The sequence below is a fragment of the Vigna angularis genome, chromosome 9 (assembly GCF_016808095.1).
Source record: "Vigna angularis cultivar LongXiaoDou No.4 chromosome 9, ASM1680809v1, whole genome shotgun sequence".
Classification (NCBI taxonomy): Eukaryota; Viridiplantae; Streptophyta; class Magnoliopsida; order Fabales; family Fabaceae; genus Vigna; species Vigna angularis.
This window is the reverse complement of record NC_068978.1, coordinates 5,543,070-5,562,217: the sequence shown is the minus strand read 5'-3', so window position 1 is coordinate 5,562,217 and position 19,148 is coordinate 5,543,070. Positions and strand designations below refer to the sequence as shown.

General features: G+C 31.4%; 3 protein-coding genes across 6 annotated transcripts; 2 read left to right on the top strand and 1 right to left on the bottom strand.

Moving 5' to 3' along the window:
• Positions 1-206: 206 nt before the first annotated feature.
• LOC108319246 (protein yippee-like At4g27745) lies at positions 207-1,466 on the top strand. Of its 3 annotated transcripts, none has more exons than XM_052868592.1 (3): positions 207-268; positions 441-566; positions 960-1,466. In XM_052868592.1, the coding sequence occupies exons 2-3, from the start codon at positions 474-476 to the stop codon at positions 1,185-1,187; spliced, it is 321 nt and encodes a 106-aa protein (XP_052724552.1). In that variant the 5' UTR covers positions 207-268; positions 441-473; the 3' UTR covers positions 1,188-1,466. The 3 variants fall into 3 exon arrangements, 2 of the variants coding, with proteins under 2 accessions (XP_052724552.1, XP_017405797.1); XM_017550308.2 differs by having other exon boundaries at positions 262-348; XR_001831265.2 differs by lacking the exon at positions 207-268 and having other exon boundaries at positions 368-566; positions 960-1,304; positions 1,400-1,466.
• Positions 1,467-11,492: 10,026 nt separating this feature from the next.
• LOC108319248 (calcium-binding protein KIC) lies at positions 11,493-12,224 on the top strand. Its single transcript, XM_017550310.2, has one exon. The coding sequence runs from the start codon at positions 11,641-11,643 to the stop codon at positions 12,028-12,030; it is 390 nt and encodes a 129-aa protein (XP_017405799.1). The 5' UTR covers positions 11,493-11,640; the 3' UTR covers positions 12,031-12,224.
• A 1,743-nt stretch (positions 12,225-13,967) lies between these two features.
• LOC108319261 (serine/arginine-rich splicing factor RS31) lies at positions 13,968-17,014 on the bottom strand. 2 transcript variants are annotated; one of them, XM_017550333.2, is made up of 6 exons: positions 16,879-17,014; positions 16,568-16,690; positions 15,193-15,305; positions 14,853-15,076; positions 14,316-14,780; positions 13,968-14,227 (listed from the first exon to the last, which is right to left on the bottom strand). In XM_017550333.2, exons 2-6 carry the CDS (start codon positions 16,671-16,673, stop codon positions 14,197-14,199), a joined length of 939 nt encoding a protein of 312 aa, XP_017405822.1. In that variant the 5' UTR covers positions 16,674-16,690; positions 16,879-17,014; the 3' UTR covers positions 13,968-14,196. The 2 variants fall into 2 exon arrangements, with proteins under 2 accessions (XP_017405822.1, XP_052724478.1); XM_052868518.1 differs by lacking the exon at positions 16,879-17,014 and having other exon boundaries at positions 16,568-16,861.
• Between the last annotated feature and the right edge of the window lie 2,134 nt (positions 17,015-19,148).

Genomic DNA, 19,148 nt, shown 5'->3' with positions numbered 1-19,148 from the left:
TCAAAGTATGCGTTTCTTCTCTCATGTGTTTATGCTTAAAGGAAAACGTAGCTTTTCAAGTAACACATAACATTTGTTAAAGAATTGTATCACTTTCTTACCGAACCATTTTAGTACATTTCTTATGCCATCACAATCAACACCTTTTATTTAAACAAAACTCTCAATTATCAAAGTCTTTTATGATCTGCGTCACTCAATTACCCTCTTAGACATATTCTTTTCTTCAAAATGTTGCATTGTGATTGACGTCACATAGTTTGGTTAGGTACGTATCTTGCACTTCAATCAGCCTTGTAGACACTGTTTGTTACCCATTTGACAAATCATAGCCATTGTCACTCGTTGGTAAGATAGGCTTGAGGCTTCTATTGTTTGGTCACTTTTCTATTATTGAGTCTTTGACCAACCTTTCCCTTTGCACTTTTATTTATGAGTAGGAGCAAAAGTGGCAGTGCCAGGCAAATACATCAATGGCGGAGTTGATGGGATCACGGGCATACTGCTGCTTTAGGTGCCAGAACCTTGTTGCTTTCCATGATGATATTGTTTCCAAAGATTTCCAGGTGAACTTTCTGTTGCATTTTTGGCATTTTCTCCAATTTTATGCTGGATTTCTAGATTGGAATGGATGATAGGATCTGTTGGTTCTAAATTTCAACTAATCAGCAGTTGAAACTGGTAATTACTAACCAGATGATTCCCTTGAGATGTTAAAAGAATCATAAAATAAAACTTTTAAGAAAAAAAAACTTCTAACCTAGTTGTTTGCTAAAGATTAATATTCATATGCCCATATTAATCATGTCAAAAACCTTGCAAACACGGCCTGAAATTAGCCTTATCTATAGTGAAGCGATTCACTTGAGTTTTTAGCATTTTCAGTTTCCTTCAAACTGGTGAGAGTTTTTGTTATGTTCTTTGAATAACCTAGGATTTTCAAGAGTTATCTGTAACAGGCAACAAATGGTAGAGCATTTTTATTCTCTCACGCAATGAACATTGTTTTGGGTCCTAAAGAAGATAGACAGCTTATCACTGGTCTTCACACAGTGGCTGATGTGTATTGCTCTGATTGTGGAGAGGAACTTGGCTGGAAATATGTTAAAGCTTACGAGGAAACACAGAAGTACAAAGAAGGAAAATGTGTGCTAGAGAAGTTCAAGATAGTCAAGGGCAATGGATAGTAAACAGATTTTACTGTTTTAGATCCAAGCCATCTGATCTCAATTGTTCATATGTTGGTTGTGAAGTTCTTGCAAAGACCAGGGGGGAAAGGAATTTAATTTGTTCAATTTCAAAAGGTGAATTTAGTCACTCTAATTCTTTTCTTGATGAAATAATTTGTTAAATGATTTCTCCCCTGGTATGAACAGTTGGTTGGTCCTTTCTCTTGTAGAAAAGATTCTTTTCAAGAAAATTACGAAGATCACTTATTGGTCCTGGTACATAAAGCTTCGCAACTAGCACAAGCCTCTTGTTTTTGCATTTTATCAGCCAAAATGACTGTATAGGCATTTGTAAATATTATGATTTTACAGAAAAGTTCATGAATCAATTCTTAATAAATATTATAAGCTTATTTAGTAAAAGGTTTTACTTGAAATACTATTGAACAAATACTTGATTAATCTGTTTACCTGAATATCATCATGTCGTTTGACTGCCTCTAGTTTCGCATGAAGTAGAAACTTTTTCAGTGCAAGCACATAAAAATCTCAACTGTTAGGAAAGTTGAGACATTGTAGCTCTCAATTAAGCAGATAGGGCCCCACATATATATACTGGTTGTGCCCCCATATTGAAACAGGATATACTGTCTGAAATATGTGCTATTTGTAATCCTTTCTGTCATAAATAGATTGATTTTTATCCTTTCAAGGAGTAAAGTAAAGTGTATAAGCATGGCACTTCTTTTGCTGTTTCAGATTCTAATAATCTGTATCTAAGTGGTCGGAGTATTTCAAATGATATATAATCCTGAAGAACTTTAGCAGTTTTTTCTCTAATGGTATAATCCTCAAGAACTTGAAGAGGACCATATAATTGTTTATGTAAAAACTGTCACTTCAATTACTCCAATAGTAAAGCTACATACAAACTAAAGTTTAAGAATTTCATAAACTAGTCGAAGATGGTCCCAATGTGGTTAAGAAAAATGGCTTTTATTTGCACTGACAAATTGCTGTCCACTGAAGCTTTTGCATGACAAGTCATAGTTGAATAAGACGGAAGTGTTGACTGTCAGAGTCAGTTCTTTCAACAATTTACTTCAGACTGATGTTCAGTTGTAGGGTATTCTGTGTGTAGAACTCTTGCAGTATTTATTTATCTGAACCAAACACACGAAACTAATTCCAATGCAACGTTATTTTAGTACCATCAGTTGTTAAAACAGTTCCCATAATTGTAAAGTGTTAATCAGAATAGTCCTGCTACTCAGTTAATAAAGAGTTGTGGAGGTGAAGTGAAAGGTTAATAATATGTTTAGAAACACATTGAAAAAAAGAATTGCGTAAAATTATAACTATTGATTTTCAATAATCATGTTCAAAATGTAAAAATGTAAGTAAAACAAATCAAGATATGGGTGTAATAGAGTCTTCTTTGGGTTAAAAGCTTCCATTTTGACATAATCTAAATAACAGCAAAAATACAATTGATTTATCCACTTTTCTCCATCCAGTAACTTTCAGTTCTCCCTTTCTTTCCTTCTTTTCTTTGAAAGTTAAGAAGAATCAAGGTTTTTGCAAATGTGAATTAAAACATTGAGGAGCTTATTTTTTGTTCTTCTAATCGTGCCAATATATGAAACTGATTTATCTTCACTGGACTTTAGAGTTGAAGAATATCATTTATGAAGTCAATTAACTACAAATGTGCTTGTGTCATATGGAACTGCTGGAGGAATTTTAAAGAGCTGTATGAAATATTATTGGACAAACTATCTTTTCATTGATTCACTTTCAAACTGGTTCTGTAATTTTTCTCAACATTTTCCTCTCCTCTACCAAAAAAAAACCTGCTGAAGCACGCAAGGCAACAACGCTTCCAATCACGCACCAGCAACCATCAGTTCAGTCTCATGGGCATCATCATTCAAAGCGGACGGCCACAAGAACACCACGCAGCCAGCTCCAAATGGGTGCGCATCAAATGGAGCTGGATGTATATAAACTCTTGACCATGGTGTTTGGATGCAATGAATAGAGTCTGCTCCACTAAGCTGTCTTCTTGCATATCCAGAGTTTCTTTTTAAAACTGGGAGTGTTTCTCCTAGGATTGTATGCAAGAAACCTTCCTTGAACTGTTAACCTCCAAACACCATGGGAATTTGGGAAAGTTTAGATTTTTTTATATTTCTGTGCATTTCTTTCGTGAGATTGGGAATCCTCGTACCTGACCACCGTCCCACCACCAAATCACCAATCATGCCTCCAGCCTACCAAATGTGAAGTTTATAATCCAACACAACCAACAATCTTGCCAGGACACTGCACACACGTAACAATCCGCAACAATCCTCACTCTTGTAATTCCACCTTTCACTTTTCTCTCTTCTCCAACACCCTACCTTCAAATTCAGCCACACCCCTTCTTTATCCTCCCCGCTTGGAAAACTATTTTATTTTCTCATTTGGGTATTCAACTCTGTTTCTCCAATCACCCTTTTGCGGGTTCTTCAACTTTTCGCTCTTAATGTTGATAATGGACACCCGCTCTTCAATCTCAATTTTTCGCGTGTATTTTTGTAAGCGTACGTGTACTCCTTACTAGGGTACGCCTCTTGCTATTTCGCAACAGGTTTCTCAAATTCTCAAATTATTGCACTGATTCGTGAGAATGGGGATGATATGGTAGCCAAGTTGAAAAGTATGAACCTGTCTTTGTCTAATGCGTCAGATGTTGACATTTTTTAGATATTAGCAGTTCAGAATTTAAATTGACTCTTCCAGCTCATTTATTCAGTTCCAATCCAACAGACCACTGCAGGTAGCATCACTTGAACTCAAAATGTTAATAAGTGTGGGTTGTTGGGAATTATGAGGCAATGGATACCGTTGTTGCTGCCAATTGAAGACTTACTGGAAAACTGCTGAAGCAGCTTGAAGAGTTAATTTACATTGTGAACTGCTAATTGAATTACTTCTAGGATTAGTTAGGGGTAGTTAAGTTGAACCAAGTGTAATCATTTTACATATGTTATCCGTTGCAACCAGTTTTCTCCAATTCTTTTCCAGTTCTGATTTTCACTTCAGCCTATGTAAGACTTTGATCTGTCACAGTTCAGATATACAACACAGACGGTCCTTTACTAAGAAACAACTCGTATGTTTCCAGTTTCACATGGGTTAGTTTCCAAATTTCTGAAGATGTAAAGCTTTTCCAGAACTGAATTCAGTGCAACGTAAATTGTTCTTCTCAATTGCTTCTTTCTTTATTTGTTTCTGCACTGTTCTATTCATTGCTAATTATCCTTTACTGTTTTTTTTTTTTGCCCATTTTCGTTTTCTTTACAATGCCTTCGATTCCCTTTATCAAATCTGAATTAGAAAACCCACAAAATGATCATGTGAATTCATAGCATTGCATTATACTAGTTGCAATTCTGATTGAAAACTGTTTTCTAAGTAGTTTAGGATTTCATTATAGATACTGCTGTCTATGTCTATGTGGATCCTGTTCCTAATTGCAATTTTGAATATTGTTGGAATTTTTTCACTCAAAAAGTACGTGGTCGAAAGAGTCAAATCAGTTAAATAAAAACGTATTTCTATCATATTTTTTAGGAGGATTTTATATATTATTTAGGATTTTATGCATTATTTAGTTAATTATTCAGCAGATATTTCTTAAAGTTGGTTACAAATTATGTTTTTATTTTGTAATATAAATATTCACTATTTATGCTCAATAAAAAATATTAGTTTCTCATTCGTTTTGTTTTTTCTTATACTTTAAAACCCAACATATTCATGTTTCAGCTGAATATTATATCGCTTGTGATGCCTTTTCTGAAAATAGTGTTGATCCATTTGTGCATAACTTTGATGATTTTGAATGGAGTGATCCAGCTACCAATGTAGATTTTGATGCTCCACCAATCTATGATGATGATTCATCCACTGAGTTATTTGTGACTTTTTATTTCAATTTTCCTGATGTAGCTGAGATTCACAGTCCAAACTTAAATGCTGCTAATCTTCATGTTGAAACCGCACTAAATTTGAATGGTGATTTTTGTTTTAATAACACTGGTGCGTTTTGGTAGATGTGTGAGTGGTTCAAAGGTGTTAAAGCCAACTTCAAACATTCAACTCCCTATACGGTATAGATTAGTACAGCGGCTGCCAAAGCCTGATGACTTGGATTATAATACTGCTGTTGCTGATCTAAGTTCACAAATTTTGATAATTACACACCTCTCATTCAACTCAGTGAACCATCTTCACTGGGAGTGAAGTTGAGACATTGTAGCTGTCAATTAAGTAGATAGGCCTCACATATATATGAATAATAATACTTTGACAATATTTTTTTGATAATATTTTAACACTATTTACGTGTCATTCTGTAATTGGTCCAAAATTACTCTACAATCAATAATAATAATCATAAACACCAACATGGACCAATCACAGAATAACACATAGATAGTGTTAAAATGTTATCAAAAAATTGTTGTCAAAAGTATCATTATCCCATTTATATATATATATATATATATATATATATATATATATATATATATATATATATATATATATATATATATATATATATATATATATATATATATATATATATATATATATATATATATATATATATATATATATATTGGTTGTGCCCCCATATTGAAACAGGATGTACTGTCTGAAATATGTGCTATTTGTAGTCCTTTCTTTCATGTATAGATTGATTTTTATCCTTTCTAGGGGTAAAGTAAAATATATAAGCATGGCACGTCTTTTGCTGTTTCAGATTCTAGTCATCCATAACTTAAGCGTTTGGAGTATTTCCAATGGTATATTATCCTTAAGAACTTCAGCATTTTTTTCTCTAAGGTATAATCCTCAAGAACTTGAAGTGGACCATACAATTGTTTAAGTAAAAACTGCCTCTTCAATTACTCCAATAGTAAAGCTACATAAAAACTTAATCTGAAGTTTAAGAATTTCATTAACAAAGTCGAAGATGGCACCAATGTAGTTACAGAAAAATGGTGTTTATTGCACTGACAAATTGTTGTCCACTGAAGCTTTTGCATGACAAGTCATAGTTGAATAAGACGGAAGTGTTGTCAGTCAGAGTCAGTTCTTTCAACAGTTTACTTCATACTGATGTTCAGTTGTGGGGTATTCTTGTGCAGAACTCTTGCAGTATTTATTTATCTGAACCGAACACACGAAACTAATTACAATGCAATCCTGTTTTAGTACCATCACTTGTTAAAATAGTTCCCATAATTGTAAAGTGTTAATCAGAATAGGCCTGCTATTCAGTTAATAAAGAGTTGTGGAGGTGAAGTGAAAGGTTAATAATTTGTTTAGAAACACATTGAAAAAAAGAAGAATTGCGTAAAATTATAACTATTGATTTTCAATAATCATGTTCAAAATGTAAAAATGTAAGTAAAAGCAAATCAAGATGTGGGTGTAATAGAGGCTTCTTTCATGTTGACATAATCTACATAACAGCAGAAATACAATTGATTTATCCACTTTTCTCCAACCAGTAACTCAGTTCTCTCTTTATTTCCTTCTTTTCTCTGAAAGTTAAGAACCATCAAGGCTTTTGCAAATGTGAATTAAAGACATTGAGGAGCTTATTTTTTGTTCTTCTAATCGTGCCAATATATGAAACTGATTTATCTTCACTGGACTTTAGAGTTGAAGAATATCGTTAATAAATCAATTAACTACCAATGTGCTTGTGTAATATGGAACTGCTGGAGGAATTTTGAAGAGCTGTATGAAATATTATTGAACAAACTAGCTTTTCATTGATACTTTATTTGCTTATAGCTTCTGCCACTGTTACATATGCTGATGGAAAGTCCAAATTCTGAGGGGTTCTTCTTTAGAAACTCCACCTTAGACAAATCGTTACATGTACAAAACATATTATAGTATGAACCTAATCTGTTGAAGTTTAATATTTAAAAATACTATTAATTATGCTAACATACATAATTGTATTCCTAAAAGTTTTCTGAAGTTGTATAAAATAAGTGAATCTTCTAAATCTGATCAGACAAAACCTTCGTTTCAGTCAATAGAGCTCAGAAACATATCCCTTCCTCTCTGTTGTAATTGCCTTGCTGTCTGACACACACACACATACATACATACATACATATATATATATATATATATATATATATATATATATATATATATATATATATATATATATATATATATATATCAGTGTTTTGATTCTGTTGGCACGTTCTTTGTTATGTGTGTATGATGTTATATGTTTTATTACTTTTTTTTCTGCATATCATTATGATACTTGATAAAATAAATATAAAACTCCTGCTGCACTTATTTCAGGCAAACAATTGTTTGATGAAATGAAAATGTTGTTCAGAAAACAAGATAATATAGTAATATTAGCCTAAACCAGAGAGCCAACTCAATCTGTTGAAGTTTTGAACCATACAGCAAACATCTTGATGTTTGAAAATACTTTAGTTGTACCAACATACGTGAACATGTTCCTGAGGCTGTATAATAATAATGAATAGTCTAAAGTGGATCCAACAAACAAGAACTAAGTTCAGCTAATAGAGCTCAGCATTTGCTAGAATTGCAACATTTATCTATTGTTTTTGCTCGGGAGTGGATTAATTTAATATATTCAAGTGACTAAGTTCTTCTGTATTGAATCATGAAAGGTGATATGTGTCTTTGTGTTAGAAAATAAAACTTCTCTCTCTGCTGTGATGCTAAGTATATTGCAAATTTTTTATCCCACTCTTACATGTAAGTTAAGATCAACCATCCTATTCCAGATCATTATGTTGACAATATTTTATTCTAGTCTATTTAAGTTTGAACAATATATAGTTATTTTGATTCTTTGACACTTTCTTGTTCTTATTATTATTATACCAGTGAATCTGTGTTTTTATGTGAGTCCTGTGTGTGTGTGTGTATATATATATATATATATATATATATATATATATATATATATATAAATTTTTTTAAGCATAAAAAATGTTCAACATGCTTTATATTGAGCAAGAAAGTTTAGAATTGTATTCATCTGGTATAGAGAATTTTCTTTATAAAATGGCAATATTGGTTGGCCATGATACCATTGTGCTGAAAATTGAAATTTATAATTTGTTCAAATACTCTTTGTTTATAAGCTGGGGAATGGTAGTAGTAAATTGAAATTTGCAATTTGATAAAATACTCTATGCTTTTATTACAATAATATGTTATAGCTCCAAAAGAATTTTGATGACAATGTCAATTTTAAAAAGATTTTAAGTTTTTAATCGTTTACAAAGAGTTCTTAGTTTATTCAATCCTCAAACTTTTTTTATATTTCTTTTATTTAACTTTTTAAAGATAGTATGATTGATATTTTACTTAGTCGTCTTACTTTACTCTATATATTAAGAAGAAGAACGATTATTTTTATTAAAAATATATTGGATTATAAGAGAATTTTTCTTTGTTTATATTAACAGAGCGGTGACGACAATACTTATAGGAAGTAATTAGGAATGATAATATGTCAGGTAAGATATGAATAGTATCTCCGTAATAAAAGTATTTATTTATTGTAATGGCTAGATATCAATTTAATAATATTTATGCGTATTTAAAATTTGAAAGCATAAATAGTTATCTATGAATATTTTAAAAAAATATTTTATAAATTTATAAAACAAATCTAAATAAAATTACAAAAAATAAATTAAATTAAATATAAATTAAAATTTGATTTTAATTAAATTTAATATAATAAAATATAAATTAATTTTCATTTTAATTAATTTTAATTTTAAATTTTTTTTTGCAAATAACAAATACTGATAAGTACGAATGACAATCACATACACCTAACCTATTTAATAAAAATCCGAAAATAACAACCAAACAGTATTTTTTATCTAATACCAGTATTTTTTATCATCTAATAATAACATGAAAACTAATGGAAAGCATGACATCATTATCCAACAAATTTTTAACAAAAAAAATCAAAATCTCGTATCAACCATATTAACCACAAAGTCTTATATTTATTAACACTAATAAATAAATAAAGCGACTATAAAAAATAAGAGTCATGTCACTTCCTTAATAGATAAATTAAAATTATAAGCTAAAAATTTCTATTAAGCACTCAATTAAAAATACTCATATTGATAAATAAAAAAACCCCGAAACTTAATTAAATCTCTTAAAAAGTAAATTGCCTAAACAACTTCATAAAACAGGATGATAACATAATGAAGCTAATACATTATTAAGTATGATTGGACGAATTTTTCTTTAATTTAAAAAATAAAAAATAAAACACAATCTTCAATTTATTTTGATTTGAAGTTTGTGTTCTCACATTATGCAAGTCGGCACAAAAATCAGAAGCATTATTCTCATGCCTAAATCCAACAGTTCAACAGTACTTCATTCTGCATGATCGATCGTATTCGATACTTGCGTCTTCGTCAATCATTCCAAGAACCATATAACAACTTGAACAATATTTAAACCAAAACAACAAAAGATTTCCAACTCTCTTGTTTTCTTATGTGGAAATAGAATACTACCTTTATCAATTCGTGAAACCTACTTCTCTTTTTACCTCTTTAAAATCCAACTTTTTTTTCATGTTTTACGCTTAAAATCAACAAAACTTAATCATCAAAAGTTGCTAATTAGTTTATTATGATCATAAAAAATTGCCACTAAACAATGATTAACTATGATTGGTAGAGTTGTGAAACACGTGAAAAGGGCATGTTGCGAAAGAAAGCAAAGGAAGAGAAATATAAAATGCAAAGAAAGCAAACCAAAGTAAAACTAGATATGATTTGAAAAAAGAAATATAAAAAAATAATAAAATGTTGCGATTGAGAATTACATGGCCCATGTGGAAAGGTTGTGATTACTGAAGAAATAAATTATTATGGCCCTTGTGATGTATATGATTGATTGAGAAGACGACAGAATATGAAAATTTGAAATAGAAATTGAAGAAGAGGAAGGTTCATGGAAGGCAAAGAATGGAACTGAAGATTACGTCTGAAGTAGAATATCCTTTTGTTCCCACCAAAGGCAGCTTCCTAGAAACCTTCCTATGATGAAAATGAAAAATCAAATCATATACTTCTCAATCACACACAAAACATAACATAACCGTCTTCTCTAGATTCCTCAACTTCTTCACTTACAACAATTCCCAATTCTCCAATACTACTTAAATATTCTTTTGACCCACATATTTGTCTCTCATGCTCAACCTTATCATCACAACTTCCTTTTCTTTTCTATTCATCTTTTTCAAAAAATATAAGACAAAATTACATATTATAAGTTGATTTTATATAATTTAAAATATATTTAAAGTTTATCTTTTAATATGATATTAAAAAAGTTATTTGAAGCTTTTTTTAATAAAATTTATTATTTGCTGAATTTATAATATTATTTGTTATTAGATCGGCATTAATATATTTATTAAAAATAAAATAAATTTATAATATATAAATAAGCACAAACATTATCTTATAATTTATTCTATATTATTCTATGTTGAGACTATAAAAAAAAGTATGCATCCTGTGATGGTTGCTAGGAGTTACCCATAGAGAAATAAAGTTACATTTAAGAGAATAATTGTTAAAAAAGAGTCTTAGTCACAGTAACTACCAAAATAAATAGTTATTCTTTATATTAGTTCTTGATTCCTTTAGTAAATACTGTGTAAAGCCAATGAAAAATCCAACTTCCAAATTTGGTAGAAACTAATAATGATATCAAATTAAGAATCCGAAGTTTTTAGTAGAATTTTTTATGTTGTTTTCTGTTAAGCATTAAAATACATTGATACTGGTATTTTAAAAATATTTTTAATATATTTTAAAATATAAAAATTAATATTCATTAGTATATTCCGAAAAAATACAACACACAAAAAAATCTAACAGAAGAGAATCTAAATTCTCAAATTACAATTTTGAATGATTAATAACTCAATGATTTAGAGAATCTAAATTCTCAAATTACAATTTTAAATGATTAATAACTCAATGATTTCTCAATTCTCATATTAAATTTTATGGGTAAAAAATGATGAGTTACATTTCTCAATAGTAAGCATAAAATAAAAAATAAATAAATTACGTATATTACAGTAAATTTATGCAACAAATAAACTAGTTTTAGTAACTCTTTTTTACGGATCCAAGTGTATCTTAAGATGAATGGAATCTATAAATGGTGGTTTTGGAGTTTCAATGAACCTCATAAGTCGTTCGAAAAGGAAGAACTTTTACATGTCTATAAAAGAGGACTTGTCCTAACGAATTCTCATTGAGTGTTGAAAAGTCGCTTTCTGCTTTGGAACGTTGAGAAGCAGAAGAAAAGGGAAGGTTGGTATCATAAAATGGAAAGCAAGCAACAGAGCATGAAGCAAAACAGCAGCATGGAGACAGAGACAGAGTTTGAGGACTTGCTACCAGTCATGGCAGAGAAGCTTGATGTGGAATCCTTTGTTTCAGAACTCTGTGGAGGTTTCAAGCTTCTATCAGACCCAGAAACAGGTTTGATAACGAGTGAGAGTCTGAGGAGAAATTCAGCTCTTCTTGGCATGGAGGGCATGACTATGGAGGATGCAGATGCCATGGTTAGACAAGGAGATCTTGATGGAGATGGAAAGCTTAATCAAACTGAATTTTGCATTCTCATGATCAGACTCAGCCCTGGAATCATGGAACATGCTGAGGCATGGCTGGAAAAGGCAATTCATCAAGAACTCAGCAAGTCCTCAGCTTAGATATGTTATTCTTGTTATTGATCCTTCTGTCATCATGTATCAGAATCTTATCTGGTTTGATCTGTGCTGCAATTCATGAAACTCTTGTTTGTCTTCAAGGGGTGTTCATTATTAATGAAATGAGTTTCTCCAAACAATATGATCATCAAATGATAGCCAATAACAGATAAATTTTGAATCTTTTTTTTCTGTTATCTTGTAAGTGTTTATAGATAAATTTATCTCAGGAGAGGTATTTTTGTTACATTTTTATCTGATCATAGTTTCATTTGATGGTTTCATCTTCGATCAATAGTTATTATTGAAATGATTGAGTGAGTGTTGAAAGAGGAAAAGTCAATGAAAGAGGAAATGAGTTTTGAAAAATTGAAGTGGAAGATGTAGACATGAGACTGTTAAAGGAGCCACAAATTCAGTAAATTGAGATGAGCAAAAAGGACTATTCTGATTCATCACATTCAGTGGTTATGTATGAAAGGATAAAGGGCAAAATAATGGTGGATGCTTTTTCTTATTTTCTTTAAATCAATTTTACTTTCTTTCCAAGATGGTTGCCTAGTTGGTTTCGTTATTAACACCCTTAGTAAGAAGACTAAATATTAAAAGCATACTTTATTTTTATATATTATAAAAAATAATTTAAAATTGTAAAAAAATTCTATACATTTCACTTACTTAAAATAACTTTAAATTCTACTAAATGGGTTAATGACATTTGAATTCTTTTTTAAAAAAGCTATTAAATAGATAAAACAAGACCCATTCTCCTATTATTTAGGAGTTGAAATTTGAGAAACTTTGACCGAATTATGCGAAAATTTTTCTTATATTACTCTAATTTCAACACTTGCCGAAGGCCGACGGCTAATTATTTGATGTTTTCCCTAGAAGTTTATTAAGACCACATTAAGCAAATAAAAAAGTTCAAACAAGCCTGCCATATAAAAAGTTGACTTTTCGTTTTCACTAGTATGAAGTTATTATCTTAACTTTTTAATATATATTTTCATTCTTAAAAAGATATATAAAAACAAAATAAAAACCCATTAGCATTTAAGAGTGACAAAAACAGGCCACAAAAAACCTGTCATTTTTCAATACCTTCAACTCACCCCTTCATTTCAAAATTTCAAATCTAATCTTTTTTCTCAAATATAAAATTACACTTAAAAATATCAAACAAAGACCAATAGATCTCTTCTGAGAACGCTAAAATCAAAATCTCAAATAAAAATAAAAAAGGGAAAGAACAAAAAAATCACAATACGTCCCAACCCACATAGGCAAGCCGTCAGACCCAACCTATTTTATCACCCTAATAGCATTTGATGTTGTTTGTTAAGAAAAAGCATAAAAAAAAGGTTATCAAATCGAATAGCGCTTAAATAATATAAACATTTTTTTGATGGATTTAGCTTTTAGAATTGATTCATTACAGAAACATGCAAAGGTAGGGATGCGCATCCAAGACGCGAATAATCAAAGTCGTTACAATTCTACCTTAAATTGAAAATGACTAAAAAGAAGCCAATGCTGGTTACCAAAACCCGTTTACCTAATATTCTTTCCCAACCTTACCTAAATTTTTCATTCAAACCACCAAATTACTACACCAAATAAACCTAAACGAATATCATCCAAGGTTTCGAGCATCTAGCAAATAAGAAATTATTTATACTACTCAGACACCTACTTTTACCAAGTTTTTTTTTTCAGAATTGGGGCAGAATTAGTGTATAGGAGTACTTGATCAAAACAAGAATGACGTTTCTTCGGCAAAAAGAGGGCATTTGAAATAATGCATATCACCGTAGAATCAGTGCACGAGCGAATTAGCAAATAACATTTCTTTTAGAGCACAGTTGATTACAGATTAACTGCAAGAGCACACTCATTCACAATAGTGTTAATACTAGCTACGGAAAGAGAATTTGGGCTGTAGCAAAGCACGATGTCATTGAAAAAATATGCATTAATAATCCCACACTAAACAAGGTCTCATAGTAGGTCCCTATGGAACCATTGGCACTAATTGCTAGATAAAGACGCAAACCACATTAAACTCAGAAATACCCTTTTACTACATAATGTACCACTTGCTATTCTAACAACTAGAAAGTGACAGTGTCATTGTAGCCTTTCTTCTTACTCTAAAACCGGACATCCTTACGTTCTAGACCTGCGCACTGGAGAACGGCTGCAGATAAAGCAGAATAAATAAGCTGCAAGAGTGAATAAAAAAAGAGTGCATGAAAGGTTTAAATTTACTGATAAGAATATAATACCTGCGAAATCTACCATATTCAGGACTCCTTGGCTTCCCAAAATCAGGACTCCTCGGCTTCCCAAAATCAGGACTCCTCGGCTTCCCAAAATCAGGACTCCTCGGCTTCACATAATCAGGACTCCTTGGCTTCACATAATCAGGACTCCTTGGCTTTCCATAATCAGGACTCCTGCGCCTGCCATAATCAGGACTCCTGCGCCTGCCATAATCAGGACTTCTGTGTCTGCCATAATCAGGACTTCTGTGTCTGCCATAATCAGGACTCCTCCGCCTGTCAGGTCCACCATTATACCTATCATAGACAGGACTGCGTGGACGACCATAGTCGGGGCTTGGTCGCCTGTGATAAACTGGACTGGGTGATCTATCATAACCTCCTCTCCTGGGACTATCATAATTGTCACCCCTCTCACCATCATCCCTCAAAGCATACTCCACAGACACCACTCTGTCCAGGATCTTACTGCAAGTGTAATGAAACCAAAAAATTAATATTTGTAACTATACTACAAGACAATATAATTCCATTACTTACCTCATATTTGTACACTCTAATGCTTTAGTGGCATCTTCTTGCGTTTCAAACTGCACAAAAGCAAAGTTCCGGCGAATCCGGACGTGAAGAACATTTCCATATGGTTCAAAGTGTTTTTCTATATCCCGAACTCTAGTCCGGATTGGATCAAAGTTAATCACAAACAGGGTTTTTGTTGGCCTCTGGTTTGCCTTTGATCCATCACGATGGCGTCCTCGTTCACCCTGCAATAGAAAAGAATAGGAAAAAGCTTCCATTAAAATCAGGTAAGATACTATTGTTCTTGTGTGCTATCATCAATAAATAAAATCAAAATACAATCATGAAAACATTATCATACCCTAGCCCACTCCACAGATAGCCTCCGCTTTTCATGACCAAATGGAACATTGTCAAGTGCACGAATTGCTTCTTCTGCATCACGCTCATCCTCATAATAGACAAAAGCAAAACCTGAAACAAGGCTAGTATTAGAGGCATAAATGATTATGAAAGACATCAGCATGTTATTCCTCACCAGAAGTACATCAGCCAAACCAGGAAATCATTTTCCCTGTCAGGAACAAAGGAATACAACACCTGAATATATGAGGGCTGATGCACATGAAGCTGTAGAGGCGTTGAATGAGGAACAAAATCATGATTGCAAATAAAGGTTAAATCCAAAATTCAGATCTGAGACTGCTAAGCATGCTTCTCCATTCAGACAGCACAAGTGATTTCAGAAATAGAATGGCATGACTTGACAGAATTTCATTGATCCCCTATTTTCAGATAAGCTATGCATTGCTTAATAAATTGATTGATGATCCCACTAAGAACATTCTGATGGAAATGTCAATGTTGGGAGATGGTGAGGTGAGTGACGAATGATCAGATGAGAAAATGCAGATCAGTGGGTAGAAGGAGAGCAGGCAAGCAAGAAGGTTTTCTTCCAAAAAAAATTTGCAGAGAGGTTGGCAAGCCAAGACAGAAGCTCAGCATGTTTCCCCTTAGTAGAAGTTCCTGCGCCAAAACAAACACTTAAAAACCAGAGGATTTTCTTTCCAAAGGCACTGCAATTGTGGCTTCCATTTATTTCCTACCAGGCCATAGGAACTACAGATTCAGCCCACAAAAGCAGCCATATGCTCAAATCCAAATTCCAAAACACGGTCGCCCCATTTAGATGAACGTCTTATTTTGTTAATTTTCTTTAATCACCATAAATAAGTCCTTTGGCTCCCCAATGGAAGCCCAAGGTAAATCCCACAAGCCACACTCTTTGAACCACCTATGAGATCACTACTGAGACCTGGGGTTTAGTCAACCTTAAAGTTCCTCGCCTCTCCAAGAAAGTGTTCTGTGGGGAAACGAAACCATTGTCTTTCCCCACAAGCTCAACGTGAGCCACACCCTCTCTTTTACTCATACACTAACTTCACAAAAACAATGACATCTAGTTGTCTTAAAAGACTCTAGCGGATGCCACGGCCTTAGGCAACACAACACAAAATCAGTTGAACAACTGACCATTCAACATGTCAAATAAAAATTCAATACGACGACAGGGTAGGGTTTGCTCACAAAAGGTTTAACAAAAAAATAAAATTAATAAAAACAAATTTGTACTTCATCCTCACCATTTACAAGATAAGGGAAACTAATGAAACAGACAAAATTCAACTAAAAATATTTTGATTGCTCATGTGAAGATACAACCACGAGTGCTTTACCAGATTTCATGTCCACGCGGTCAATCCTTCCATACTTTGAAAACAATCTTTCAAGCTCCGATTGACGAGTATCGTACTCCAAGTTTCCAGCAAAAATCGGCCTCATCCTCTTTGCTCAAATAGCTTCCAGAATTAAAATCATCAATAAATTAACCCAATATACAGAATCAAGAAGGGTGTAAAACCCACAATGCCCTAAACCCCCTTTATCGCTAACCCCACTTAGGTATTTCAAAAGTTTCAGAGGAATCGCAGAGAATTTCTTTACCCAGAAACCCTAATGCAAAAGGTGAGAGAAAGTGAGAGCTTACCTGAAAGAAAAATAAAGGCTTTCTAAAGTTTTTGGTGTACAGAAGACTCAGAGTGATAAGTTTAAATATGGTAGGATAGCCTGCTGAATTGGGTTTAATCCAATTCTCGGTCGTGAGCCCAAAATCAAAAACCCTAATTTCAGTTTTTTCGGTGTGAATATAATTTTAGTTCACTAATATTTACAGATTTCATTTTTTTTATCTCTAAATGAATATTTGATGGATTTAATTTTTTTTTTAAATTATTATTTTTGTACTAATCATTAAGTGATGATATAACTATTATATTGATTATTATGTGATTTTAAGTTTATGTTGGACAAAAGTTTAATATATTTTAAGTTTTGCTTTTTAACATCTAAAATTTGATTGTCACTAATAAGATAATTTTAATTTATTTAATGTTTTATCAAGAAATTTAAAATAATAATATTTAAACATAGAAAACAAAGTTACTTTTTAGATAAAATCATGATTAAAATAAAAAAAATTAAGGTTAAATGAGTTTATGATAGATAACCTTTATAATAGAATAAATAATAAAAAATTAAGTCATTAATAAGTACAAAACCTTATTAGAAAAAAAATATGAGAAAAGCTTCATATTATGAAAAAAAAAATATAAGAAAGTACATAATGATTATATAATGTGCCGATATGTTCTTTTACAATAAAACAACATTCCATCAAAAGAGTCACGAAAACATAAAATAAAATTAAAAAACAAAATCAAGAAATATAAGGACATTAAGTTATGAAAGATAAACAACATTTTGAATAAAACCAAGATCAAATAATTTTCTTGTAGGTTCTAACAATAGATTACATTTATACAAACATTAATTTCCACATAACTAAAGAAAAGTATAATAAAAATAAAATAAAAAGTGTTTTACATTAGACACACTGGAATGTCATATCATCTGCTCTTGACCTTAATTAGTGACTAACTTATGAGATATTAATATAAGCATAATAATTATAAGCTAGCAAAAGTTCTTTTTGATATTGAAACAGACATGTGTTTCAGTCCTCCCAAAGTCCCACAAGTTTTAGGATGTCAACATGAAAACATGACTCTAAGAATGTTGTTACAAACAATGACTTCAAAATATACATCCTTCAACAATTATTTTAAATCATTTATATAAGAAAAACATCAGAAGTAAGAAAAATAGAACTAGTATGAAGAAGAAATCTGAAGGGACATCATAAACATTACAAGTACTACAATTATAGTTATTAGTTTTATTTTTTAAATGATTAAGTTATATGTACATAAAAATTGAATTATAAATCTTTCATGTGTACGTATTCTTCGATGTAAAGAAAAAAGAAAAACTATATTTAATATCCACATTAGTGAGTATGAACTTTATAATAAAATAATTTTATTGTTATATAGTTTGTAAAGGTTTTGTGTACTTAGCCTATAACAATTTTAGTGTTGAATGTTGGGAAAAGATGCACTTGAATAGTTAGGGGAAATTTTTACTCTTAAGTTACTAATGGTAATAAAATTTGTAGTAATGAAATGCATTTTTATTTGCTTTGGAGAACTAAACTGTTTTTTTTAACTGTATATTTATTACTTGTGGGTTATTTAGTGATATTAATCATTCTAAAAGAACTTAGAAAGTATTTATAAAATTATTATATAATCCATCGAACCTTGTGTCTAGTTTATCCATGGTGAAAAGCTTCCTACATATGTTTTAAATATTTTTATTCAAAAATCCTTTCTACTAATTAATTTTAGTCACCCAACAATATATTTTAACCCATTAACCTATTTCTCATTATTTTTAGTTAAAGTTATAAAACAAATTTAAACTAGTTGATCTATAAGGCTCACCAAAGGTTCATAAAACAGGATGATAATGTCCCCTGATCCCACCCAACATAAAAAAAGAGAGTTTCTTCATGCACCTCTATACATTTAAACCTACACCACCATAGAATTGTGAAATGATCTATTTGTCCTTATCTTCTTCCTTCCATCTTCTTTCTTCTCCACTAGTGCACCCTTCACCGTTTTCTTCCTCCAGCAACACACTCATTTATGTTGTTCTTCATTTTCTTCTTCTTATTAAAAAATATATTTTAAATTGTGCAACCAAGAATACATTTTATTTCATAATATATAATTCATAATAATAAAAAAAGTTGTATTCAAAATTGTATATTATGAAATATCTTTGGATTGTACATTCCAACACTCAAAATGAAAAACTAAGAGATAAAATTGGAAGGTATACGAAGGTGTATGA

What these genes read in the sequence shown, in the direction of transcription:
- LOC108319248 (XM_017550310.2), top strand. Translation starts at nt 11,641, where the DNA reads ATGGAAAGCAAGCAACAGAGCATGAAGCAAAACAGCAGCATGGAGACA.
- LOC108319246 (XM_052868592.1), top strand. Translation starts at nt 474, where the DNA reads ATGGCGGAGTTGATGGGATCACGGGCATACTGCTGCTTTAGGTGCCAG. An exon ending in TTGTTTCCAAAGATTTCCAG is followed by an intron (nt 567 to 959) that starts GTGAACTTTCTG and finishes TATCTGTAACAG; the next exon opens with GCAACAAATGGTAGAGCATT.
- LOC108319261 (XM_017550333.2), bottom strand. Translation starts at nt 16,673, where the DNA reads ATGAGGCCGATTTTTGCTGGAAACTTGGAGTACGATACTCGTCAATCG. An exon ending in TATCTGTGGAGTGGGCTAGG is followed by an intron (nt 15,077 to 15,192) that starts GTATGATAATGT and finishes TTTCTATTGCAG; the next exon opens with GGTGAACGAGGACGCCATCG. An exon ending in TTAGAGTGTACAAATATGAG is followed by an intron (nt 14,781 to 14,852) that starts GTAAGTAATGGA and finishes TTACACTTGCAG; the next exon opens with TAAGATCCTGGACAGAGTGG.